Source organism: Epinephelus lanceolatus, chromosome 17, assembly GCF_041903045.1.
Source record: "Epinephelus lanceolatus isolate andai-2023 chromosome 17, ASM4190304v1, whole genome shotgun sequence".
In the NCBI taxonomy this organism is placed as follows: domain Eukaryota; kingdom Metazoa; phylum Chordata; class Actinopteri; order Perciformes; family Serranidae; genus Epinephelus; species Epinephelus lanceolatus.
The window spans coordinates 18,825,107-18,852,924 of record NC_135750.1 but is presented as its reverse complement, the minus strand read 5'-3'; the positions used below and the strand labels follow the sequence as shown (position 1 = coordinate 18,852,924).

Below are 27,818 nucleotides of genomic sequence, written 5' to 3'. Positions count from 1 at the left end.
TTGACATCACTACGCCATTGTGCCATAGTTATTTTTATACATCAATTTGCAGTCACTAAATTATGTTTGTATTTGGGCTATTTTGGGCAATCCACTGAGGCAAATTAGCAGCTTGCCAAAATTATGGGAAAAAGTTGATAGTTTCACCCAGTCTGAAATTAACCCAGTTGTCAAGAATGGCAGGGTGTTAATTTTATACCCTGGGCCCCATATAAGCTCAGCATGCATATATGCATGACATGCACCTCACCCAGTATGAAAAGAAATTAAAAAACACTTAATGTTTCTCCAGAGGAAGAGATTGCTGCAACACTGTTTTTTTTTTTTTCAGAGCACTTATTGGGTTCTCTGTTTACTGAATGAAACAGCTGCAGCTTTTTTCCGTCATCTCTTTGACTCCAGTTTACTTTGGCAGACATGCATAAACAGACAGATGTTTTTCATGTCAAATTATATCAAAAGTAATTAGAGGTTATTAAGCATTTGGAGCGCTAAGAATGCAGCAATATTACATCCCTCCTCATTTGGTAGTAGCTGTAATACACATATTTTAGTTGTGGTGATGTGTGCTGCGCAGCAGGCCCTTTGACAGCTGGTGCACATGTTTGTACCAAATGTGTTCATGAGTGTGAGGATTGTCAGAGACTCAAACCACCTAGTTTTATATTCTGACTGCGTTGTAAGTGTGCCTTCACAGTTTCCATTATTGCTGGTTGACCACCACTCACTGTGAGCACACAGTCATGTTCAGTTTTAAAATAGCTTAGGTGTACATCATCCTTGTCTTTCTCCTCTCAGTCATGTCAGGCACCATTGCTCAGACGGCAGTGATGCGCTGCAGATGCCCCACAGTCATGACTACACAAGACTTTGATGGAGAAAGGTGTTGGCTACTGGATATTTTTTTTTTTAGCAGCATCATTGTGTACTTCCATTTTATATTTATCAAGGAATATGCCCTGGATGTTATGCTTTTTGTCTGTGGAGTGGAACAGTTTATACTTCACAAACATTAAAAGGCGATGGACGAAGCAGGTGATATTAAAGGGAAAGATACAAATCCACACATTGTAACCCTTATTACTGCATTCATTTTTTGGTTACATGTCATTTTCTTATTCTAGTACACGAGTGCTAATGAACACCCACATATTTAACCCTACCACTAACTGCATATAAAATTAATCTCTGTGGCCACAAGGGAAAGTAATTTTGCATTACTTTTAAATATCTGCTTCAGTTCTCTGATTAAGAACCACATAGCAGTATATTATCTTAATGTTTCCATGGCACAATGTGGGGCAAGACAACTGCCAAATTTTATCTGTGATTGTACCCATTATCACTATGATGAACAGTAAGCAGTGGAACAAAAAACAACTGATATGTTTTGTCAGGCCTGTTTAATTTATTTATGGACAGGCCTTCAAATCAAGTGAGTTCATTTAAACTCTTTTGGCAGCATTAAATGAATTAACAGTTTTTGAGACATTTGACAGTAATTTGATATCATGATAAGCTTAATGAAATAACAGATTATTGAGGAAAACAAACACACTGAGGCTTATCCTTTGTTACCATAACAGTAATTGAAATTCTGCAGATAGACAGCAACATGTCCTTGATCTGGAGGAGGGAAAAATAATGTCCATATTTCCAGGACGGCAAGCTCAAATATCCGTAACTCTTGGCTACTGTGTGCAGTGACATTCTGATACTGACTGATTGATTGATTCACATCATTTATTGCCCTGCCATACGGTCGGGTGACCCCACGGCATTTTGAGTACGTTTTAAAGAACTTACAGAAATGCTTGGCGCAATAGTCCACCTTCCACCTTCTCTTCCCCTCTCTCTGTCTCTCTCAGACACACACACATGAGACAGGAGGATTTGTCCGCTATGATGAAGACAAAAGTAAAGATTACAGAGCCCATTTAAATTTCAGTAATTTCCTCCTTGTTCTTTCGTTTGTGGGATATGTGACATATGGTGCACAGGCTGCTGTCACACCCACAGCTGATTAATTCCCTCACACCTATACACGCTTGTGAAATGGGTGCAGCAGTTTCTATTTAAGCTCAGTGTTGGAAGTAATGGTGTTGAACACTGTTGACGAAGGTCCAGGAGGACCAAAACATTAGTTACTAATAAACTGTGAAGCTGAGCAAGAGCAGTGTGCAGGATTTTCTGTTTTCTGTTTCAACGCAACTGCATTGGACACAGTTGGATGTGCAAAAACCTTTCTTCAAACAAATTTCAGTAATTACAATTGCGTTAATTTGAAAAACGAATTAGTTATAGTTCATGTTTGTGCCAAAAGTAGTGGAATTAAAGCATATTTTTTAAATCCAAATACTGTTAACAGTACTCAACAGATACAGTTTGGTTCATAGCCCAGTTTAGTACTTACAGTTTGATGCAAGTTTGGCAAAGTGGGGAGAAAAACATTTAGGATATGTTTTTTTTTTTTTGACATTAGTGCCAACTGTTAAAGAAAGACACAGTCCTCTTGCTGGGGACTGAGATGACATTTTGCCCACTGGTGACTTTGCTGAACTGTTTCATTTTAACAAAAAGTAACATTTCAAACCCTCTGTATTACACTGTATGAACACTGAACAAACACTTTACCAAAAGGCAACAAGTCACAACAGACTTTAAAACTGAAAAGCATCTTTTTTGCTGTGAAATTAAAAATACCAAAATACATAGATAAAATAACGTGTATGTATTAGGAGGAGAGTTACAACTTTTGTCACCTTGCCTGTATTAAACTTTTGGGGCACCCAAAAATGTATCATCCCAGCAATTGGCAGATCTAAGTCAGTGGTTCCCAACTGGTGGGTTGCTGTCCAAAAGTGGGTCGCGGGCCCATTCTGAATGGACCTCAAGTGACTCGCAAACATGTCAAGTTTGAAAAAACAAACTCGATTTTTAAGTACAGTGAATTTACGGCACAGAGCTTTTGATTTGAAGTGTCATTTCCTGCTGTAGAGTGAGTGACTAACGGACAGCTACTCAACAGAGAAAGCAAATTAGCTCGACGACATGGCCAAACGCAAGTATGACGCAAGTATGAAGTGTGTGGACCTTGAACTGAATCCAAGTGATTCAGTTGAATGAGCATTAGCATGTTGGATCTGTTTCCATTCACACACCCTATAATGGTGGAGCAATGCCAGCACAACATCCGAAGTCTTATATGCAGAGCAGGTGACTCTTCTAGCTCTGCTGTTAATATAATGTGCTTGACTTATATGTGTGCTAACCTCAATACATGTTGCTGACAGTATACAGCTCAAAGTTTCTGGGTGAAACTTGTGAACTGTGGTTCCTCATTATGTTCCTCAGTCTATATACCCTGTATTCTGTGAGCGGCTACATGCACCAGACCAGGACCGTTAAGGCTCCAGTTGTTAGTAGAGATAGTGTTTGACTCTGAGATTCTTCATTATCAGGAAACTGGGCCAGGGTCCTAATTTATCTCATTCCACAGTCTAGGTACCTGAATTGCAAAGGCTGATCTCTTTGGTCTGTAGATTTTTGAACATCTAAAACAGGAACTTCACAGGATCTCAGACAAAAGGCTGACATATATGGAAGCCGCCCCCCTGTGCTTTTAAAGTAATCAGTAAAATGTAAAATCACTTCTAAAATTAATAAGTAACAAGTGAAGAGATGCCAGGATGTTCCCTTATATTAGTGCCAGAAAGATTATGAATTTATTTATTTATATATTTATTAGCATTTCCAGAGGAAGGGGAATTAATCCAAATGACATTACAAAGACAGAGACAGTCTTCAGGTTTGTTTCAGGTAGGAATGTTTAGTCTCTGAGTTAAAGTAGGCATAATCAGACAACTGTTTTTTTGGTCAACGGATTTCTCCTGTGTTAAGAAACACACTCAGTCAGAGGGATGCAGGGGTTAGAATCAGGTGGTTTGGTTATCTTGGCCGGTTATGAGGATCCCAAAATATTTTGGCATCAGTAATGGATGTCCTAAGGACAGCTGTGGCCACAGCACATTTGTGCTTGGTCATTGCCCAAGTAACTCCAGCCAGTCAAACACATAATGGTGGAAAGAGATATTATGAGTGTGAATTAGATGTTAAAGAGGCAGTGTGGAAAATATGGAATAAAAATAGGGGTTCCCGCTGAGACATACTGAATTGACCTTTACACGCAGGCATACACTCAGAGATAAAAATGAATACTGAAGCACTGTGTTGGTAATGACCACCCAGTTCTTAGTCAGACTGCTAATATTGCAGCTGTATCAAATGTTAGAAAACTGGAGAAGGATTTCTCGCACTGGATTAGAATCATTCATTTATTGCCTTCAGGAGCGCAGTTTCACGTGAATGATAAGCTTTAAAAACCAGACTGAAACTTTTTCAACATAAAGTTCTCATTTATTAAAGCCAAAAGTGGATATACAGTTTGGTACAACACTGTTAACATCCCTGGGAACAAGTGCAATCAGTTGCAACAGAGGTTAAAATTGGGAGCTGTGAGTAGAAGTAGAACCATTTAACAGCCATGAAGGAGTGAGTTCATATTTAATGAACAACTGAAATTGTTGTTAATTAATATCCTGCATGTTGTCGAAGGAAGCTGTCTGTGCAAAATGATCACAGCTATTTTCTTACTAAATTAATTGCAGCTTATATTCTTTAATAATATACCACTTACACATGTGCTCGTTAGTTTAATGACCACGTAATGTCAAACAATTTTTAAAAGTTGTTTCACTGACTGATTTCAGCCTTTTGCAACAACAACCGTCTTCTTGCCATTTTAATATGTTGTAATAAGTTAACAGGTTTTTTTACTCTCCCATATCATCTCTGTATTTTGGTGTGCTTCCTTGTGACAACCTTCTTAGATCATGGATTGAGCTCTAAGCGTATTCCAAACAGGACTTCATGCCAGTACCAATAAACCTTAAAGGGGAACACCACCTAAATTAACATAATAAATCCCAATGTTATTTGTGTTCTCAACCCAGTCTCAATCCGAAGTTGTCAAAATCTGGTGCTCGGGCAGTGAATGCCAACATCAGACACACACAAAAAAGGCGCCCTTTATCGTCAGTATGATACGTGGCTGGTTGTAGTTGTAGTTTAACGGTGGTCGGCGGTGTCAGGAGGTAACGTGGCAAGACAAGAACGAAAGTTAAGACGGCGAAAGTCTGAGTAAGGTTGGCAGGAGGGGTGGTGGATGGGTCCAACAAACTCCGACTTTCACACGGAAGAGTGGTGTTTGTGTCCCGTAAGATCATAAAGCCAAACCCTGTTCTTTTTTCCTAAACCTGACCACGTGATGTTGTTGCCTGAACCCAACCACATGCGTAAGTTGTTGGAGTCTATTCACATTGTTGTACTGCTGTAGTGCATTTATTTTGAAGGAGACTGCATGTAGACCGTAAATTTCACGTGAAAATTAGTTAGAGTATTTTGAAAGAAGACAATGCATGTAACAGGCAGAACCTCACACGGGGTCCCACATCGTCAACAACCAACACACCCAGGGTACCTTTTATGTCATACCTGGACGTGGAAAGTCCATGACCAAACGTCGATATGGGACGATGTTGAAGTGAGAATATGTTGGTGTTCTGGGAAAGTTCAATCACATAAGATACTATATCTCAAAGCCAGAAACCAGAGAAATAAGTATTGTCATGTCATAGGGTATAAAGTCTGAAGCTGCACCATAGACAATAAAATAATAATAATAAGATGAAAAGGAAGACTGGTTTTGTGGACCTGTAGAATGTTTGTTTTCGTTTTTATTCCCAAATGAGGTTTATACTGTTGTAATATTCTCACTTCTGAAACAGAAACCGTACCCATAGACTCAGAACACTCCTCTGGGTGCTCTCAGTGTCATCTGTAACATCTTTTATGATGTGCGAGAGAGTTGTTCATGTTTACTAATATTTTTTGGACTGTCTAAGAGCATAGAAGCAACACTTGAATTCTGAAAATGGGCGTAGTTCCTCTTAGTACAACTAACTTTTTTCTTTTTCATACTAAACCTGGAGCCCTAACAGAAACAGGCCTCCAGTATTATCAGGGGCCATTATCTATGGATGCCAACATTATTGATATTTGGGATGAAAGCGAGCCCTCTGTGTTGTCTCTGTGGTGGTAGTTCACTGTGAAGCCCAGATCAGAGGCGCCTCTTACCGGAGATGAACCTGACTGAGTCACAGGCTACTAAACAGAGAGCAGTTTTATTTATTTAGAGATGAAGTACCCGTACAGCACGGTGGAACTTGTTTGTATAGGTCTGACAAACTCTGGCATCCTCTCCACTGATGAGGACAATGACTTTGCTGTGTGACTGAGACTGAGAGAGGAAGTGCCCAAAATAGTGGGAGGATTGGCTGTTACGGGGGGAAAAAAGCTGAAGTTCAATTAACTTGAAAAAGAAAGGAGGTTCTCGGTGCCCTCCCTTGCAATATTATCAGCGGTGTAATTTACGACCTGAGAGTTTAAAAAAGATGTAGCTCACCACTCAAGTTACTGAGGCAGATATATTTATGAAAAGCTGTGTTTTAGATTAATGAACCAGGAACAGGGGGGTCTTTTGACTTTTAAATTAAATTTTTAGAAGATCCATTTTTCAGATGGAGTTTAGCCCAAGTGAGACAGATAATTATAGGTCCTTGTGATTACAACACACAAATGCATCAAACCCCGACTGCTGCAAACAGGCTGCCCAGTCATTAATAGTAGCATAAAAATGCAGGGTATTATAATTACAAGGCAAAAGCTTCCATCACACCTCCATCTGTGCTGCTTCTTGAGTATCTTAGAGACTGAGTGCCTCTGTAAAATGGATGAACCTGCTTTATGAAAGGATGAAATTCAAGATGTTATGGGCAGTAATTAAAAAGCCCATTAAAATACCACCACCCTCTTAGGTTTTACAGCTGGTAGATTGGCGAGGCATGTCAAGTGCTTTTAGTCTCCACAGGATTTTAGCATCTATATGTGGTCAGGAAGCTTGAAACTCACTTTCAGGGGAAAACACAGTGCACTTTGAAGACTCATCGGCTCACTTTGGCATATTTGATTACATGTGAGGTGTGTTTTGCATGTGGGATGAATTTAAGTTGCACAAAAAAAGAAAACAAAAAATCCCATGCTCACATGGTTTAGCTTGTCACAGCGCTGTAACTCCTAAATGTATTGTTTGTCATTTGGTGTTGAAATGCCAAATATTTTCTGTCTAGGCATTTTAAAAAGCAGCATTGACCACTATTTTGTTATGCCACTGCGCCGCCGATAGCCGTAGCTGGAAACATTATGTTTTCGGATTGTATGTACACACGTACGTTGGCCCATCCCATTCTCATGACCACTGTATCTCATGAACACCATGAGAGAAATTCTTCTATGTCCCATTGGGCTCAGCGATGAATTAATTAATTTTTGGTGGTCATATGTCAAAGATCAAGGTCAAGGTGATTTTTTTACAGTCTCAATCTCATGAACACGATATCTCATGAGCGCCTTGAGGGAATTTCTTCAAATTTGGCACAAACGTCCCCTTGGACTCAACAATGAATTCATTATTTTAGTGGTCATAGGTCAAAGATCAAGATCACTGTGACCTTGTCTGTCTCATTCTCATAAATCGCGAAATCTCAAAAATGCTTTGAGGGAATTTCTTCAAATTTGGCACAAAGTTCCCTTGGTCTCGATGATAAACTGATTATTTTGGTGATCATATATCAAAGGTCAAAGTCACTGTGAACTTGTCTGTCTCGTACTCCTGAACACAATATCTCAATACTGCCTTGAGGGAGTTTCTTCAACTTTGGCAAAACTGTTCACTTGAACTGAAAAATAAACTGATTTGCATTTGGTGGTTGAAGGTCAAAGGTCACAAATGTCTAATAGGACATAATGAAGTGATGACATTTCAATCTCCAAAAGGTCAACTTCACTTAAAACACTTTTCTGACCATTACTCAACATCATAACTCAGGAACAGAAGGGGACACATTTGGTCAGATAGTGAATTGGTGACACTCATCTTGGGTGTCCACCATGAAACTGTGCTGACTGTATAGATCTTCTGTGCTGCCGGGGACAAGATGTGTGTGAAGCATCTGTGTTCACAGACATGGATGTAAACTGTAAGAGAAACTTGAGGCATGCAACCACGGGGTGGTAATTCTAGTTACAAATGTGATCAGTCATTTACATATCCAATCACAAACTGAAGTGATGCATTTTCCCCCCTCACTTTCTATTAACTGAGACACGGCATGTAAAAGTACCAACAAGCGTAGACAGTGTAAACACATTTTGTCTGCAGTTTATCTGCCTGACACGGATCATTTTTCTACAGCATGTGTAAATAAATCATGTTTTATCCACAGTATGCGTTTGGTAACTGAATTGCTCATTCTTATGTGGCCATTGATGGAGACATTTTTTATTTTGGCTTGAAAGCACCGGCACAGAATTTTGTGAAATATATTTAACTGAATCTGATACGTGATCTGTATCATTTTTTTAAAAACTGCTCAAAAGTTTAGCATACAAAAGTGATACAACCTGAATGATGGGCTTACTGCAACCTACCTGTATTTGCTATATCTATCTATCTATTAGAGTGACTGGAATATCTCTGTAAACAGTGTGATACAGCAATAGTTTGCACATGTTTCTTCTTCCTTTGCTTGTGTTATACTTGTTGTAGGCATGCAACTTTCTAATCACTTTCACTGAAACTTTGGAAATAGTAGTTTTGGAATGGGACACTTTGACTTTTTCTTTTCCAGCAAGGTGTACTGTAGACAAAGGTCCAGTGTGTCAGATTTAGGGGGATATATTGGTGGAAAAGGTGGCACAGTGGTGCAATGGTTAGGATTGTGGCCTCAAAGCAAGAGGATTCCTAGTTCAAACCCAGGGTGGGGGAGCCCTTTTGTGCGGAGTTTGCATGTTCTCCCCATGTCAGTGTGGGTTTTCTATGGTACTCCGGCTTCCTCCCACAGTCCAAAGAAATGCAGTTTAGGTTAATTGGTGACTAAACTGACCGTAGGTGTGAATGTGATTGTGAATGGTTGTCTGTCTCTATATGTCAGTCCTGCGATAGTCTGGCGACCTGTCCAGGGTGTACCCTGCCTCTCGCCTAATGTCAGCTGGGATAGGCTCCAGCCCCCCCACAACCCCTAACAGGATAAACGGTTACGGAAAATTAATGAATGAATGAATTAATTAATTGGCGAAAATATAGTATAATAATTATGTTTTCTTCTGCGTATAATCACCTGAAAATAAGAATCATTACATTTTTGTTACCTTAGTATGAGCCGTTTATGTCTACATAGGGAGCAGGTTCTTGGCTATGGAGATCCCCATGTTGCACTGTGTTTCTACAGTAGCCAAGGACAGACAAACCCAGTACTGGCTCCAGATAGTGCCATTCGTGTTTTGGCGTTTTCGCAATGGTTCTTGTAGTTAGAAGCTCCTCAGTGATGAGCAGCATTGGAAAAAAAACAACACAAAGTTGTTAGGGTAAAACTGTATTATTCAGTGGTTTTACCAGTCTAAATTACCAGGTCTGTTTGTTTGGGAGAGGAGGAGGAGACCTCTGCGGATAGTTTGGCTCACAATGAAACCTCCTGAACTTCTGAATCTTAAGTTATCAGAGAAAAAGTCTAGGCTAACAGCCTGTTTGTTGCATGCCAAACAGCACCAGAGAATCTGATTTGCAATGTGAAACTGCTTTATTCATTTACTCATTGTCTGTTTGTTTTGGAGAGAAAGAGACCTCTGCAGATAATTTGGCACCAGCTAAAAACCTTTTAACAATGAACACTGAAGGAATTCTAATCAGAAGTTTCAGCTGCTTCCAGTCCTCACTAAATCTTACACACTTTTCCTTTAAAGGGATCATCTGCTGATTTTGAACCAGGTCTGCGTTGCTGCTGTGTGGGGAGTGTGTGCAGATAAACAGTGTTAAAGTGCCCCCAGAGCTTCTCTCTTATGGATGATTTACAGTGCGTCATTTTACATCATCCTGCAGATTTTTGCTCAGGCAAACAGTGTTTGGCCTGCCTGCCAGCAGCGCACACATCCGCACACCCCCCCCACAAAGCAGTGACACAGACCTGGTTGAAAATCAGTAGAGTATCCCCTAAAGTATGATTTTTTTTTTTTTTTTTTTTTTACACCACTGATCCCAATTGAAATACCTCATCACTGCTCCTCTGGATTTTCCTCTTTTTTCTTTCTTTCAGTGAACCACCAATTATTTTATAAATCCACTAAATGTGACATTTAGGAGTCAAACAATCCTCAGATTTAACAGGCTTTTAGAGGGCTGTCCCAGAGGGCTGCTGTGGCAAAGTTTAATCAGTCACTGATTAAAAGCTGTGGAATATAACCCAGAAGTATCGGTGCCCTCAAGGATGATAATTATCAATTTTTAAAGATTTGCCTATTTGAATAGTCTAGACAGATCTGTGGCATTATTTCCAAAGTCTTCTGGGGTTGTTGAATGGTCAGCGTGGGAGTATGTTTTAAAAATCATCTTATTTTTTATTTGGAAATAATAAAAAACAAGTTAAAAGACTAATGCAACTGTCTCAGATACTGTAAAACCTTGATTCAAAGAAGCTTCAGGGGGTCATTATTTAAGAAAATTGTGCTCCTCTTTTTTTATTTCTTTTCAACTGAGCTGATTGTTGGAGCAATATGACCTTCATTATCCAGTGTATTTGATTTTTAGCGTGACTTTACCACAACAAAACATTTTGTCAATGGGTAACAGGACGTTTGAAAAATCACTTAATGTTTCATTTATTTTCCACCACCAAACTGATTTAATAACAAACTGTTGGAATAAAATGGTGATGGTGAATGGCCTTCAACAAGAGAGCCATTTATTAATTGAAGCGTGCTCTGGCTTTCCAGGTACAGTTTTGGTGGAAAATATGCAGATAAATGGCCGCGCCCAAGACCCAGGCAGAACCATCTCGTTGACGTTGCTGGACAACTACAACTACTGGGTGATACTGGAACCAGCAAGACAGAGGCTCTACCTCAACAGCACCGGCCGCGTTCTGGACAGAGACGTGAGTACAGGACTAAAGATGGTGATCTGTGGTGAGAAACTAGGAAAATTTTCAAAAGAGGTTTGAAATTGTTTTAACTTATTGTGCTCATAATATGGAGAAGAAAAGCAGCTGTATCACAGGAAGTAGCTCATGAATAGTCATCAGTTTTCTTCGGACGTCAGAGCATTTAGTTTGTGCCTTACAACATGAGAACACGAGACACAGGTCTGTCATATTTTTGTTTATACGATTACAACGTTAGTCTGATCCCTGACTGAGTGTTAGCCACTCATTTCTGATCCAGTTGAGAATGAACACATTTTAGTTTTCGGCTATCTGGACTCTTCTTCATTTAGCTTTTCCAATGCAATACAATTTATGATCTGAATTTCTTTACGTAAGCCAACCTTTTTTCAGCTATTGGGTCATCAATACATCATTTACCCTCATATTTGTTGATTTACTGACAAACTACCACATAACTTGAATAAGCACCTGCACGCATGGGCAGAGGATGATCAGAAACCTTGACGAGATGCTAACTTGCCACAAAATCCTGGTTTCTTAAGACTGCTCCAGCTAGCATGTCAAGGTTTCTTTAAAGCAGGATACAGGGTGATGCAGGACAGTGTTTCCTCTAGGCCAGGGGTCAGCAGGAATCAATAGCTAGCCTAGTGAGGGAGACTCCACCGCTAACTGGCCACCGCTATTTATGTTCGCCAAAATTTAGGAGAAGGCACCAGGGTGTAAATGTACCACACACACTTTAGTTGACAGAATGTTTAAAGACTACATATTTTTACAACTGGAAAAATGTAAGAATCACTTTAGGCCTACACCAATGAAAAATTAAAATTAAAATGTCAAAAAAAAAGAAAAAAAAAGAATTAATTTCCATATACACTAGATTTTTGTCAAAGTCACATAGAGCCTCTTGAGAGGAGCTTAAGTGCCTCGTGGCTCCAGAGCTGCGGGTTGCCTACCCCTGCCCTAGTCTGACTGCTTTGTCCTGGCAAAATCCTTCATATCAGCATCAATTAGATCCACTGCAGAGCACTTTTTATAAAGAAAATGCGTCACCTTTAAAGCTAGTTTGCCTAGTACTCTCATTTTTTCCTTCTTCCAAAACAGTGGTGAAGAACACCAGTACCAAATGCAGGGAGTTGAGTTTTTATCAGCATGGAGAACAGTGAGGGCAAAACAGCATCACCAATCTGTTTTAGTACTCCTTGGTGTAGCTCACCTAAAAACATGGAAAATGAATCAATCAGCACTTTAGCATGTTGTTTACAACATGAACTAACCACAGACACTTTGTCTCTTCACCTCATTCATGTACTCAGAGCACTGCACTGCAACAGTTAACATGATGCAGCTGCTGCAGGATGAATATAGGGGAAGCGTCATAATGGTTAGTAAATGTTATCTATATTTTTGGCATTAAAAAAAGTTTTTTTTGGCGTGGCAGGGGCCACCAGACCTTTACAGTTATAAGGGAAACATTTCAGGATATGGTGTATACATGCACAAGACATAACCAGGATACTCTTTTTGTCTTGCACTGTCACTTTGCCCTTTTTTGCAGTTCTTTGTCATCTTTCATGCTTACAAACAGTGAACATATAAGGAAGGTGATAAATTAAACTTGTCACGTGAGATAGCCTAGATTAGCATTTTGCAAATTTGACTGACTAGTCCATACCCATTGGTAGCTTACCATACCATGACTTAGTCATACCAAAAATTAGAAGAAAAAACATTGGGCCACAGGGGGAGCCAAAGCGATTGGTCACATTTTAGCCATTTTTAAGCATTTTTCTGTTGTTATAGCACCACCCAGTTGCCAATTAGAGTTAAATTTCTCCAGTCACCTTGAGGCGTCCTGTTCTACATATCTACCAAGTTTAGTAAAAATCCATATGGCGGTTAGGCCTAGATAAGAAATTAACTTTCTAGCGCCCCCATTTTGTTTGATGGGGTCAATAATGGAGGGGTCCCCTCAGATTATATGTGGTCATATGCCTACAAAGTTGCGTGGTGATCAGTGAAACCCTTGAGATGTTATACACCTTTATGTGATGAGCCACGCCCTCCGCAATATTCATTGCCTTATAGAAGCTCAGTTTTAGTAAGTTTTCCAACTTTTGCCAAGAGGGAACTTTAGATATTGGTCCTTAGATTATGTTCACCGAGTTTCATGCAGATCGGTCAAACTTCCTAGGAAGAGATCGATTTGAAGTGTTTTTCAAAAAATTCAAAATGGCGGAAAATCTATAGAACTGGAAGTTATGGGTTCTTGGGGCAACTTTGTTCCTCATGAGGAGAGGCATCTCTGTGCAAAGTTTCATGTCTCTACGACATACGGGGCATGAGATATGCCCATTCAAGTTTGCAATTTCAATCTGTTGCTATAGCGCCGCCCTTTGGCCAATTGATGTAATATTGCTTCATTCGCATCCTCCCATGACCCTCTACCACTGTGCCAAATTTCACATGGATTGACCAAGTCAGTGAGGAGAAAAACGTGGAACAGACACACACACACAGAGTTTTCGTCATTATATAGTATAAGATAAGATAATAGCAATCATGTCAAAATTACCAATACAATAAGGCAATTAATCTTGATTCTGACCAGTTGTTGTTACAGTAACCGTTTAATCACCACTATTTCCCCATTGCTCCTTGTTTAATAACACATTTTTATTCATGATGGGGTTTTTTTAACTGTTGTTTTGCTACAAACTGAGTTAGCGGTCAGTGGTCTCAGTGTAGCATGATAATTCACTCATAGCGCTAAATACTGAATAGTAAGTGAATGAATAAATGCAGACGCTGTCTCTACGTCTGTATGTAATGTGTTCAGTTCTCGAGGGTATCCAGAGAACCTGCAGTGAATACAGATCAGTCTAAGTGGTACAGTATAGGATATGAGGTGTAGGGAGCACTGGGTGTTAAGTGTTGTGACTGCTGTGGGAAAGAGGCTGTATTTGACGTGTGCGGTTAGGCACTATAGGGAGGGAGCTATACATAAAGCTGCTAATGGGAAATCGCCGAAATTATGGCCAATTAACAGGAGACATGACAATACTCGAGGAGCACATGGGAGTCAAACCCCTGCGAGTGAGAAGGAGAGAGGAGGAGGGAGACGCTAACCAGGCTGCATTACATCACTACTGTTTCTAAATTCAGAGGATATCTGACAAGTAGCGGTGGCAAGGAGACAAGCTGCTGTTGTCCAATATACATTTTAAACAGAACATGGCACAAGGCTTGCAGCTCTCTGTTTGATCAGACATTTTAATAATTTATTACATGTAATATTCAAAAAGCAAAATCAGACTACGCAGTCCAGCTTGAAATTAACAAACACAATAGCAGTGATTTGTTTGTACTAATACTACCCAGGCAACGTGATTAACAAGACTGAAGGGCAGTTTTGTTTGGATATTTCATCCAGACTTTGGTAGACTCAGTCAGGATAAAATCAGTGTTAGAATACTGTTCACCAAAACATACGGTGATTTAAGTGAATTGGTTCAACCCTGGCGGATGCTGGTAAACATGTTTTTATCAAAGCCTCTTTCACCTCTTTCTCATTACTTCGAGCATCATTCGTGCCCATTGTTTATTTGCTGTATTGTTTCGATAGCTTGTTCATTGTAGGTACCTGAAACCCATGAAGGTCGGTGCAGCTCTTATTTTACCATCTCAGACAAATATTGTTCTCCAGAAAACAATAATACACTTATATGCAATTGCATATTATGACTCAGGTCAAGTGCAGGTCTGTATGTTTGAAGACAGGACATTAGAACATAAATAACCACTTTCATTGTACGTCAATAACCTGTCCTTCTCTTTCTCTCAGCCTCCCAACTACATCACCACCATTGTGGTTCAGGTCCAGTGCACCAACGAGCTGGTCGGTACTGTCATTTTGCACGAGGTACGGATCGTTGTGAGGGACAGGAATGACAACACCCCTCGGTTTCAGCAGCCACGCTACTATGTTGCAGTGAACGAGGTAAGGGAGCGACCTTGCAGGATTTGTAACTCAACACATTTGTGCCAAATTTCAATGTTTCCTTCAGCTTCTTTTGAATTTTTCCGATTGCACAAGTTTTTGTTAGCTTTAAAAAATGAGCCAATCCTAGAGAAAATTGGTGTGGTCTATGTGTTGGGTTCAGCCCATTCATCACAGTGTCCCTGAGTTGGTTCCACAAAAGGAGGGCACAGTGTCATGGGTTACTGTCTGCCACAGAATCATTTTTTGACAGTACCAGTGGGGTCACCAGAGCTCTCAAATCCAGCATAGAATTGCTTTGAATCTGAGCCCACTGGTGCCAACTGTTCAAATATTGTTGAGAAACTTCTTCTTCTAGTAAAGTACACATTATTGTTGGGTCTCAGTTTTGATATTTAAAGTTAAATATCTTTTACCACATTTCTGTACAATATATTTTTCCAACATTGAGTGTGTTTACAATGATTACCTGTTTATGAGCCAGTCTGCGACACCAGGGATCAGCATGGCTGGTGCCTGGCCCCTGCTTGCTGCTTGGCACACACGGCACCTGACCCTGATTCCTGTCCTTGTGGGTGGTGGGCCCATAGGGTGGTGGCCCTGGTGTCTCCATACCGATCGAGGTATTCATAGTCTAAATATGCCACATCATCGAAGTCCTCTTGAAAGTGGGACCACTTGACCTTGAGAGACTACTACGTGCTTTTAGCCTTGGACAACACAACTCCTAGGATCGCAGGGATGTGCAAACCCCTCCACCACATTAAGGTGCCAATTACCCCAAATATGATTATGACCTGGGTAGGGCTGCAACGATTAGTCGACTAATCGATGACTAATCGACTATTAAAATAATCGGTGACTATTTTAGTAGTTGACTAATCGGTTTGAGTCATTTTTTGTAGAAAAGTACTATAAAGTACTCCAAAATACTCTTATTGCAGCTTCTAACGTTGAAATATTGGCAGCTTTACATACTCTCCCATGACGTTGAACTAAAACGCTTTGGCGTGAGTACCAAACAAGACATTAGATGACATAATTTGGGGTTTGGGAGAGACAGACACAGGGTTTGGTGTAGACATTTTTTAACATTTTAAGACATTTTTCGATAAAATGATTTGTCGACTAACCAAAGAAATAATTGACAGATTAGTCGACAATGAAAATAATCGTTAGTCACAGTCCTAGACCTGGGTAGAGATGGGGTGAGGAGCACAGCCATCTGGAGGGAGCTCGGAGTAGGGATGCTGCTCCTTCGCATCAAAAGGGATGACCCCTTTCGATAAGGGGTGGTTCGGGCATCTGATCAGGATGCCTCCTGGGTGCCTTCCGTTAGAGGTGTTCCAGGCACGACCCACTGGTAGAAGCCCCCAGGGTAGAACCAGACCATGCTGGAGGGATTACATATCTCATCTTGTCTTGGAACACCTTGGGGTCCCCCAGGAAGAGCTGGAAAGCATCGCTGGGGAGAGGGACGTCTGGGGTGCCTTGCTTGGCCTGCTGCCCCTGCGACCCGGCCCTGGATAGTGGATGAAAATGGATGGATGTTTAATGAGCACAGAGAAATTGTGTTGTGTGTTTTCTCTCTATACATGAAAAAATACTCGTTTCCCAGTTACTGAGTACTGTGGTCGGATTGCACAGGTACCTGTGATGCTTACAAAAACAAATGAGCAATGGGAGATGAGAGCAACAGAAAATATGAGACACTTCATTGTACATTTACCACCACTTGACAGCCTAACTGCTAATTCCTTCACTGCTCTGATCACCAACAGCTGTCTGCTCTGAACACTGACCTCCGTCTCCCTCTTTCTCTCTGTCTCTCAGCACGAACTCTATACTAAGCTAACATTATTCTTGAAAGGAGCTTATGTTACACTTCTCTTATATTACTGTCATCTACACCCGTGCCAGACTGTCAATGTCACTATCACTGCGTAGGAAAGGGATCAGTGGATGAGAATACACAGCCTCTTTCATTACCAAAAAACTTTCTTTCTTCATTGCTCCACAAGTGAGGTTATTCATGCCCATGTAAACACACTCACTGTTACTAGAATAGCATTTTAATGCACAACATCCCTATAAGATATAACAGTCAAAGTATCTGTTCTTTTTTTCTAAAGTTTGTACATTTGGTAAATCTAGTCTGTATTTATGCAAACTTATGGGTCAGAAGAGTTATTTAGTTTCATGCAAAAGTTTGGGCGCCGCTGGTCAAAATTTCATTTACTGTGAACAGTTAAGCAAGTAGGAGATGACCTGATTTCCAAATGACAGTATGTTAAAGATGACACATTTCTTCAATATTTTGAGCAAGATAAAAAAAATTAATTTCAATCATTTACAGTTTTAAAATGACAAAAAAAAAGGAAAAGGGCCTGAAGCAAGAGTTGGGGCACCCTGCATGGTCAGTGCTTGGTAGTGCCCCCTTTGGCAAGTATCTCAGCCTCTAAAGTTTTTGGAACCAGCAAAGAGTCTTTTAGTTCTTGTTTTTTGCCCATTGCCCTACAAACGGTTTCTAATTCTGCGAGATTCCTTGGCCGTCTTGCTCTTTTGAGGTCTATCAACAAATTTTCAATGCTGTTTAGGTCGAGGGACTGTGAGGGCCTCTGCAAAACCTTCAGGTGCACTTCTTGAGGTAGTCCATTGTGAATTTCGAGGTGTGTTTAGGATCATTGTCCTGTTGTAGAAGCCATCTTCTCTTCATCTTAAGTTTTTTTTAAAGATGGTATGATTTTGGCCTCCAGATCTTGCTGGAATTTAACTGAATCCATTCTTCCCACTACCCATGAAATGTTCCCTGTTCCATTGGCTGCAACACAAGCCTGATCAATTCACCCCTGTGCTTTTTTATGAAACTCTGCACCCTTTTTTCTCCCAAAAAATAACTTCTGACATTGCGTCCAAAAAGATCTATTTTAACTTTATCAGTCCATAAGACCAAAAAGCAACAGGCTTGTTTCAGTGTTTGCTTTAAAGTTCGAATGCTGAATTTTGTGGTGAGGATGCAAGAAAGGTTTTCTTCTGATGACTCTTCCATGAAGGTCATATTTATTCAGGTGTCGCTGCACAGTAGAACAATGCACCACCACTTCAGAGTCTGCTAAATCTTCCTGCAGGTCTTTTGCAGTCAGATGAGGGTTTTGATTTGCCTCTCTTGTAAAGTCTTCTTGTTCCTCCAGAACTCAACTTGACATGGACAGTTCCTGTTAACCACAATTTCTTAATTACAGTATGAGCTGAGGAAACAGTTACCTTGAAACACTTTGCTATTTTCTTAAAGCCTTTTCCTGCTTTGTGGGCATCAATTATTTTAGTTTTCAGAGTGCTAGGCAGCTGTTTAGAGGAGCCCGTGGCTGCTGATTGACAGGACAAGGTTTCAGGAGTCAGAGTATTTATAAGCTTTGAAGTTTGTATTACTTGGCCTTTCCTAACAATGATTGTGAACAAGCCATAGCCCTAACAAACCAATTAAGTTGTCTGAAAGCTGGAGTGTCTTGGGGTGCCTTTCCATGGTACTCCTTTTCTTTTTTCACTCTAATATTGTCCAAAACAAAAATAATCTTGCTTAAAATGTTGAAAGCATGTTTCATCTTGCCTTGTAGAGATCAGTTCATCTTCTACATACTTGACTATTCACTGTAAAGGAAATGTCGACCATGGGTGCTCAGACTTTTGCATGCCACTGTACCAGTCTTATGAGAACCAGATAGGACAACCTTTTTTGCCTCCAAAACAAACCTGCATCACCTGCCCTGATTTAAAACAATGCATCTTCTGACTTTACAGTTATGTGTTTTAAGACTTTAAGACTATATTTCCCTGCCGAGTTCTGGGCAACAACTTTCATCTCCATTGCTCCCACATTGTGTACATCGCGTGTTTGGAATTCCTGTCACAGTGGGTTATCATAGCCATATGCAGCAGCCCCAGCAGTATAGTGAGTCATTCTACGTTGCTGTCAACTTCTCCCCTGAACAAGCCCTCCTGCCCACTGCGTGGTCCTGTGGACTTTTGCTGAGGGCTCAGGGGAACAGCAATGGTTCTCATACTTACTTTTTATTATTCTGTCAGCACTGTGCGTAAGCCTTCAGACTGCTGCTGACTGCAACATTTCCCCGTTTTGATTTTCTTTTTTTCTTTTTGTATACTAATGGGCTGGAGTGGCAACAGTAATAGCTATATGCATGGGCTCTCTGCTGTAAGTAGATGTTAAACTCACAGGGGGCTGCTTGAGCTGTTGACTTTTCATTCTCCCTGCTCATATTTTTCCTCTAGCTCACACCAGTTGGAACCACCATTTTCACTGGCTTCTCAGGAAATAATGGAGCTACGGACATTGACGACGGGCCAAATGGACATATAGAATACGGCATCCTTTACAACCCCAATGACCCGGTATATGGACAAGTCACGCCATGATAAACACCCTCTACACCATTGTAAATTTCTTCAACAACCAAGACTTATTGCTCCCATCCGCCTTTCTTTCTGTCTTATTATATCGACTTTGTTTTTCTTTCAGGCATCTAACAACACAGTCAGTGTCGCAAACACCCTTTCAGGACACATTATTCTGGCAGAGAGGCTAAACTATGAGGAGAGAACTCGCTACCTGGTTTTGGTCCAAGCCAATGTAAGTGAGCTAATCTGCACAAGCACATTCACTTTTGATTCAGTATCAACAGGTTAAAAATAGGCTTTGATTTTATACATTTCATTGAGTGTGTCTACCTCAGCTTTGACCTTGAGGGTAAAGAACTCTTCACCGCCACTAAACAGATATCTCGGGATGTGCTTTATATTCACTAGCAGCAGCTGTATTCACAAATTTTCATTTGGAGTGTGGAATGGGAGCACTCAAGGACCTGTTTTTTCCCTGGCCTAAGAGGGTTACTGTGTTTCTTCCGTATTTCAAGCCTTTCGGTTATTTTAGGGTTTTAGGAGGCAGATGTTTTGAATGTTTGCTGCTTCAATGAATTCAAGTCCTTACACTGCATAATTTCTATTCCTGAGTGCAGCTTTAAAGCAAGATCTGGTGTATATTCTTTTTTTTTTTTTTTAATGTACTCATCATTCAGCAAACCATCCTTTTCATTTTCAGTTTCACCAATCATAAAAGGGATTCTTGTTCCTTTTTTACATATTAACAAGACGCAATTAGAGATTTTTCAGTAAGCAGTCAGTGTAAGGACATCACACAAACAAGCTGTTTAACTCACACTTAACTAATACTAATTCAGTGATTGCTCACAGTCAGCAATATTAAGATGAGAGGATTGAACCGTCCAAGGTTTCATTGCTACTTGATTGAAGCTGTCTTTGAGGCATTCTAAGAAAACTGTCTGCAGCCTATAGTGGAACAGCTGTGCATATCAGATGTAATTATGGATGTATAATTATATATTTTACTTGAGGGCATGACTTTTCCTTCACACTCTTCACAGGGCTACATATCTAAGAAAATACTGTAAAACAAGCACTCCTAATGATGCCACTAGAGTTACAGTGAAGGCAGTTGTATGCTTTTTCTCCAGGCTTTACCCGAAGCCATTAGGCAGTCGATGTCTGTTGACCAAGAGTCACCACAAAGCCACTGGTCCAGAATTTGACTTTAACTAGAGAAACAGTTCTGGATGTTTCAAAGCCTTCTGCTTTCAAAGCTAGGAGTCTTGATATACAGAATCTCTCTTTAGAAGAAAAAAGCATCTCACATCATTATATTCACTTTCAAATCACTGACTAATTATCCTAACAAGCAGTGGCCAGATATTACACTCTATACTTTAAAATGGAAGTACTGCAGGACAGATGATAATTCAGCAGTCAACAACATGTCTCCAATTCTCTCCATTTCCTGCATGAGGGAGCAAAAGACTTCAACCCTTTAGCCCGACAAGAGGTCCTTCAGGGAGATTTCATTTTCTCTTGCAAGAGGACGTCAGTAGAGAAAGAAGGAAGACATGGTATTTACTAGAACTCTGCGCTGCTTGTGTCAAGAGTTCAATTACACCAACAGCGCCAGTCTTTGAAGTGCTGTGCTGTTCACTTCTCAGGGTACCACTCTGGGAAGCAACAGCACCACAAGGGGAATTCTTTAAGGGTAGCGGCTAAAAAGATATGTTTTATTGCCAAGCATTATTTCCTTAAGAAGGAAAGGTTTAGTAGAATGCAGAGGAGACGTGCTGTTCCATTTGGTTTGAGAAATGTTGGGCATGTTGTTTGCATCATAACATCTTCTCTATTCAAGTACATGGACAAGAGGGAGCCTTAAAACCGGAGTTCAAGTTGACAAGCTCTCTACAAAGGATATACTTTTATAATGTAAAAATATTGTAGTCAACAAACCATTTGTTAGAATGTTTTTCTTAAATTGTTCCTTAAAGCCAACTTTTAAATTGTTTATTTGTCTATCTTTTTGACATAAATTTTCCATATTGCATTAAGGTTGTTGTTTTGTAGCATTTATTGTTGTGATCACACAGTAAAATTATTTATATTTTTACTGCAAAAAATATTTTAATAATGTTCAATGTGAAGCATAAGAAAATATGTTCCAGTGCCCTTTCCTTCAACCAAACAAACGAAGAATAAAAACAGAATTAATGCTGTCTGTGAGCTTCCATAACGCCCACCCCTGAAATATATGCTGAACAGCTTCAGAGATCTGTCATAATTTAACATGGTATATTGATTTAAGCCAGAGCAGTGTGTAGCCACAGTGCACAACGCAACAGTTCATCTGGGAGATGGAAGGTTTGAATTGAAATCGTTTGTTCATCCTTCAGGACCGAGCTCCGTACCCACCTAACAGGCGAACAGCTACTACAACTCTGACTGTGGATGTTCTGGATGGGGACGACCTGGGCCCCATGTTCCTGCCTTGCATTTTGGTGAACAACACCCGCGACTGCAACCCCCTCACTTATCGTGTTGCCATCCCTGAATTCACTGAACCGGTAAGAACCAGGCAGACAGGAAAGTGTGAACACGCTGCTGCTCCACAAGGTCATTTTCACAGAATTCCTCCTCTTAATAGTATGTGCATATTTCTGTTTTCATGCATGCGGGTTGTGCTTTCATCTGTCATCCTGTGTGTGCATGGTGCCACATAATTCAGATATGTGATAAATTTGTGCTGCGTATGTATATCCCTGCTAAATGTCTGACCGTGCTACACCTGTTAAATAGCCTAATTGTCCCCTTACACCTTGTTTTTGCCTCCACACCTGGAGGCAGAGTAAGCTTTGCTGTTGTGTCTCAGCATGGTAATTCCAGGGGCATTTTCTGGTCTGTTGGACCAGCAATTAGAGCTGAAGGCTGAGTTGACCTGGGATGACAGCCAAACGCCACTGGAATTCATAGAGGCAAGAAAAATAGAGAGGGAGATGGTGTGGCAGCTGAGATAAAGAGTCTGAGGTGGTGCACCAACAGAAATTATATGTATGTATATGTATGTTATCTGTAAACAGTTGATCTATTTCTAAAGAAATGTATATCTACTGTGTATTTCTGTGCATGAAAAGGTTGGACTGTACTGAATTATGGTATCGGATTAGACCAGTGAAAATGCATGTATCTGAGAGGTTTTGAACATATGACTGGATAAATAAGATTTAGGCTATTGTGTCCTTATTGTTATTATTTGCTTAAATCACTGAACTTAACAGACCTATATTTGGGACAGGCGTCCATATTGGACCTTTAATTCCTTTACATGAAACTGTTGCTCAACTAAGACGGGAAATACAATCAACATATTCTGGACACATATTCTGACTTTATGACAGCTTCAGAGAAAGAAAGTCACCACTTGTTTTTTGAGATGCCTGTAAATCTGAATGAAATAAGGTCTTCTCTGGTGCTCGGAGTATCAGTAAAATAAAATGAACTGTTTCCATGGAGGCATGCATGGAAAAAAAAAGTTGTTTTCACATTTTCAAGGTAAAAGGGCATGACTAATTGATACAGACAAATGATCATTTTGTGGGTGAAGTATTGCTTTACAAAACAATCTCACTTTAAGGTTCATTTAATACTGTTCTGGAGCTTTTGATCATATCACATGATCCTCATCAGTAGATGGAGTCTGAACAGTTGCCATCGAAATAGAAAAGTATTAACTTTTCATGATTCAGAGGATGTCTTGGATAGGGCTGCCCCCAACTAAGAATTTTCCTGGTCAACCAGTAGTCATCATTTAGGGCCATTAGTTGACTAGTTGCCAGCGTGTTTGTGACATTAATTTAATTTTTAGTTTATATATTTTGGGTGGGGCAACACAATGGTTTGAGTTGAAGGTGTGAGAAGGAATAATATCAGTAACATTGTTAACACTGTGCTACATTACAGAGAAATACAAAACCGTACTAATGAACCTTCATTAATATAGGCCTATATTTTATCTACAAGTGCACATCACACACTGAGCGAGCCGCCTGTTAATGACGCTGTTGGCAAAGCAGTAATGATTGTGCTAAGTGGCTAATGGGCATGTAGCTACTTCCATGTTTCAGATGATACGTCATGTTTGTAGTCGACCAATGAAGATGAGTTTACATATCACCTTGGGTTCGTTCTTCATCTTCTCAAAATGATCCCACACTTTGGATTTCCTGCCCGACGTGTTATTAACTAGCCTGTGGATTACCGCAGGTACCAGCCCTGGAAGTTAATGTGACTCCTGTCTGACTGCTGAGTAAATACCTCCTGTGTCTGTCTTTTCAAATTAAATTCACTGAATTCATTTTGACAAGGCGCAGCTCCTTTCTGGTACCATTTGGTCAACTATTAGGAGGCAGCCCTGGTCTAGGACTCCTCATAAAAGTTGAGCCTGTTTATTCTTGATCTTGGAAACAGAGGCTGACAAAACAATCTCAACTCTTACTTGCTTGTTCTGGGGGTTACAACAGTGTAACACAGTCCTCATCAGCAGTCTAGACTAGACGAGAGTGGACTGTATTGAACTGAATTGAATTGGATTGGACTGGAGTAGTCTGGATTGGATTTGATTGGATTTACTGGACTTGACTGAATTGAGGTTGGCATCGTGTTGTCCTTAGAGTAGGAACGTTTGAATCTTAGCCCGGCTCCTTTGTGTGTGAAGCTTGTATGTTTTCCGCATCATCACATGGGTCTCCTCTGACTGCTCCAGTTCCCTCCAACAGTCCAAAGGCACTGTATAGGTGTGAATTGGAAACTCCAAATTGCCCAAAGGTGTGAATATTCTTGTCTGTGTTTTCGCTCTCGATCAACAAAAAGTCTTTTATTTTGTCGACCTGCCAGTATATTTTTTCTCTGTTTTAGGCAGTATATTATTAATGTAAAAAATTACTTTTATGTCAAAGCATTTCAGTTTTTTAATACATGGAACTGCTCTACAAATAAGTGCCAAGTTCTTTTATTGTTTTTGTTAATTGTAGCTTGGCAGCCCAATTTATAGTTTCATTGGCACCACCAAGTGAAGCGTGATGAAATTATTGTATACACATATCTGAGAATGCTGCTGAAGCAGTTATGGGAAAAGGCTGCATCGAGTGTGGGTTAAGTGTACTGGCTTGACATATTTTGAACAGGAGAGTTGAAGTGAATTGAACTGAACTGAGAGAGGGATTAAATAACACAAAAGCCTGCAATAATGTCACAACGGGAGCTCCATAGATTGGTTGAGAAAATCAAATGTTGTAGATTGATGCCTGGAGGGAGAGAGGGAGTATTAAAAAAATTGTATGCAATCTATACTTATCGTGTGTGTGCGTGTGTGTCTGTAGCTGTGGTTAAGGGGAAGCTGCCATAGTGAGTCACAGTTGTTTGTCCAGACTTTCAATTCAGAGTTTGCCCATGTAATGTATAATTTATGATAAAAGGTTTGCAGACTGCTAAGTATGCAGGACCTGGGAGCACCGGCTGCACACACCAAAGCTTTTTTCATTGGTGTGAGAAAATGTTGGCCTTTCTCCCTGTCTTATTGCTTTTTCCCTTCTGAACATTGCATGGTTTCATCATGCCAAAGCTTCATACCAATGAGGTCTGATGTTACAGTGATGGCACGTTCTCCTTTACTCTACAGTGACATCTCTCTCAATAGGTTGTTTCTTACACATTTAGGAATATTGTCAGTGTGTATTGAGTCTGTTTCATTACATTTACCTCCTATGTTCGTTCTTTTACTCTCCTTAAGCAGTGTGCAATTTAATTTCATAACAGTTTTTAAGGAATGGCCTACATCAGCTATGCAATTTTCAGTCAGTTTTTTGCTGGTCTTTGATTTTTCTCCATTCTGCAGTGTAACCATTATGCTAACATGTCTGTCCACGGGGAGATTTGTCTTCTCATAATTGATGACTGTATTGTAATTAATCACAATGGCTAGACAGGCATTATTAAGTTGATCTGTATTTATTTTTTGCCCTGGGGGGATATAATGTAGGCTCTGGAGTCCCCCGGATAATGACTGCTGGAGGAGGGTATTATAGCTAATCATCATTGTGCAGAGCTAGGGGGATTTGATTTAGCGCACCTCCAGACATTGTAAAAGCGAGAGGGCTGGTTAGGGAGGGGTGTAAGGATTACTTCAGAGCTGAGGGATATAAATATACCCCCTCAGGGAGGGATTCTTCCTGCCAGAGAGCTGTTAGCCATGTGCCTGTCTACGCTAAGGAAGTTTAGCACAGGCCTCTCAGCATAGTCACAGATACTGTATCAGCCATATGGAGGCATTGTGCATGAGGAGAGGTATTCTTAAATGTGATGTGCTAAACATATTCCCACTTAGCCATATGTTGTTGCGAAAGTGTCGAGGTAGAGCCGGGTAATTAGTGCTGATGATGTCTGAGTATGCATGAGCAGGAAAAGTAGCCTACAGCACCACAAACAGATTAGCCTTGATGTGCAGCTCTATTAGGCATATTTAGAAACAGGCTGATGAGAAATAGATCTAATAGCACTGGCTCATTAATTAAATATCCTAATAATTGTCCAGTTTGCTATGGATTATGACTGCGAAGGCACTGGCCTACATCAGGAATGTGGTTCTTTAATTAGATATCAGAGCTATTATTTCATGTCTCCGTGCCGATGACAGCTGTGGCCTGAGGCATTATGTTTTTAGGTTGGCCATCTGTTTGTTTGTTCGTCCCATTCTCTTGAAGGCGGTATCTCAACAACGCCTGGCAAGAATTTCCATGAAATTTGGAGTCAAGGATGAACTGATTAGATCGGGGGCTTCAGGGTCTTTTAGGCCAAGGACCCTTTAGCTGAAGGAGAGACAAAGCAGGGACCCCTTACTACATATATTCTGAGTCGCACTTGAAAAAATTGTCAGAATATTTTTGGTATTTGCTTGTATCTGCTAAGTCAGCAGCGGTTATGGCATGACTAGGTGCGTTAGCCTTCCCCTCTGCACTTTCGCTAGTGGTTTCTGAGCTGGACAAGGAAGTCGGGGCTAGTCCCAATACCCCCCTTGGCCCTACCCCTACATTTGTGTGTTCCCGCGAGGGGTAGGGATGTCCTTTTTGTGTGTAGGGGTAGGGGGCATAACGAGGGGTAGTGGGTATGAAACTAGCCCTTCGGAGCGGGGGATTTCAGATGCTGACCTGCCAGGGAGGGGTAGACGTTGCCATGGCTACCACCGAGCAAGAGACGGGGGGAAAAGTTCATACATAGCTAACGTTACCGTTGTCAGGTTGCTTGTAAGCTAGCTAGCTAGCTCGCACTATCTGGCGTCTGTCATCTGTCCTGTTCTGCAAAATTGTCGGATTTTTCACATTACGATAACACGCCAGCTAGTATAACAATGCTGCCTCGTAATGTTAGCTGGTTAGCTAGCTAGCTAGCTAGCAGAAGTCCCCTGTCATCTGTTGTTCATCAAACAAAGCATGATGAATACAGCAAACGCGGGCGGTAGGATGAACTCAACTGGAGACTCCATTGTAGATGCCGGTTGGAAATGTAGATGGCTTGCAGCTTCCTGTTTAAAATAGTTATATATGCGTGAATGTAATCTACGCGGTGACGTAGTGAGTGGTGTTCCAATTCCCAGGGAAAGATTTCAACCCCTACCCCTTGTTGCTTCATTTCGAGGGCCAAGGGGTCGTGGGCAATGGCTAGGGGTAAGGCCAAGGGCTAAGGGGTAGTGGACAAGGGGGGGTACTGGGATTGGGCCTTAGTCTCTTGCTTGATAAGTTACAAAATGATCCCTTGTGACTCACAACAATGTCTGTATGCTTGTAATAATAATTTTGATATAGCCAATGGGTCAGTCTTTCAATATTAAGTAACTGTTAGAGCTGGCCTCACTGTTAGATATGTGCAGCGCAGTGATTAAACATTAGCTAGTCCACATGATTGCACAAGGATCCAAGGGTAACAGTTAGTCTATCATTAATGTTTTGTACTGTGAGTTGAATGTTTTTTTAATTAATCATTATCTTTGCTCATATATTGGATTCATATTAATGTGTATTTTCAGACTTATTTTAATTTTGGGGGAACATTTTTATTTATCAAACAATAATTTAGCGTCCTACCCTGCAGCAACTCTGAGGACCCCCTTGTGGTCGCTGACCCCCGTTAAAGACCCATGGATTAGATTGTGGAGCTCAAAGGCCAAGGTCACTGTGACCCTGCGCCAGTCTCATTCTCGGGAACGTGACATCTCAGGAACACCTTGAGGGAATTTCTTCAAATTTGGTACA

The 27,818-nt window shown here is 40.6% G+C and overlaps 1 protein-coding gene across 1 annotated transcript in view; it reads left to right on the top strand.

The window, feature by feature from the left end:
- Positions 1-27,818, top strand: part of LOC117248417 (protocadherin-15-like) — a 335,851-nt gene that overhangs the window by 153,603 nt on the left and 154,430 nt on the right. Inside the window, exons 6-10 of the mRNA XM_033613476.2 lie at positions 10,945-11,105; positions 14,959-15,114; positions 19,402-19,521; positions 19,649-19,759; positions 21,912-22,082. Coding sequence (XP_033469367.2) covers positions 10,945-11,105; positions 14,959-15,114; positions 19,402-19,521; positions 19,649-19,759; positions 21,912-22,082 — 719 coding nt within the window. The remainder of the gene's footprint in view (positions 1-10,944; positions 11,106-14,958; positions 15,115-19,401; positions 19,522-19,648; positions 19,760-21,911; positions 22,083-27,818) is intronic.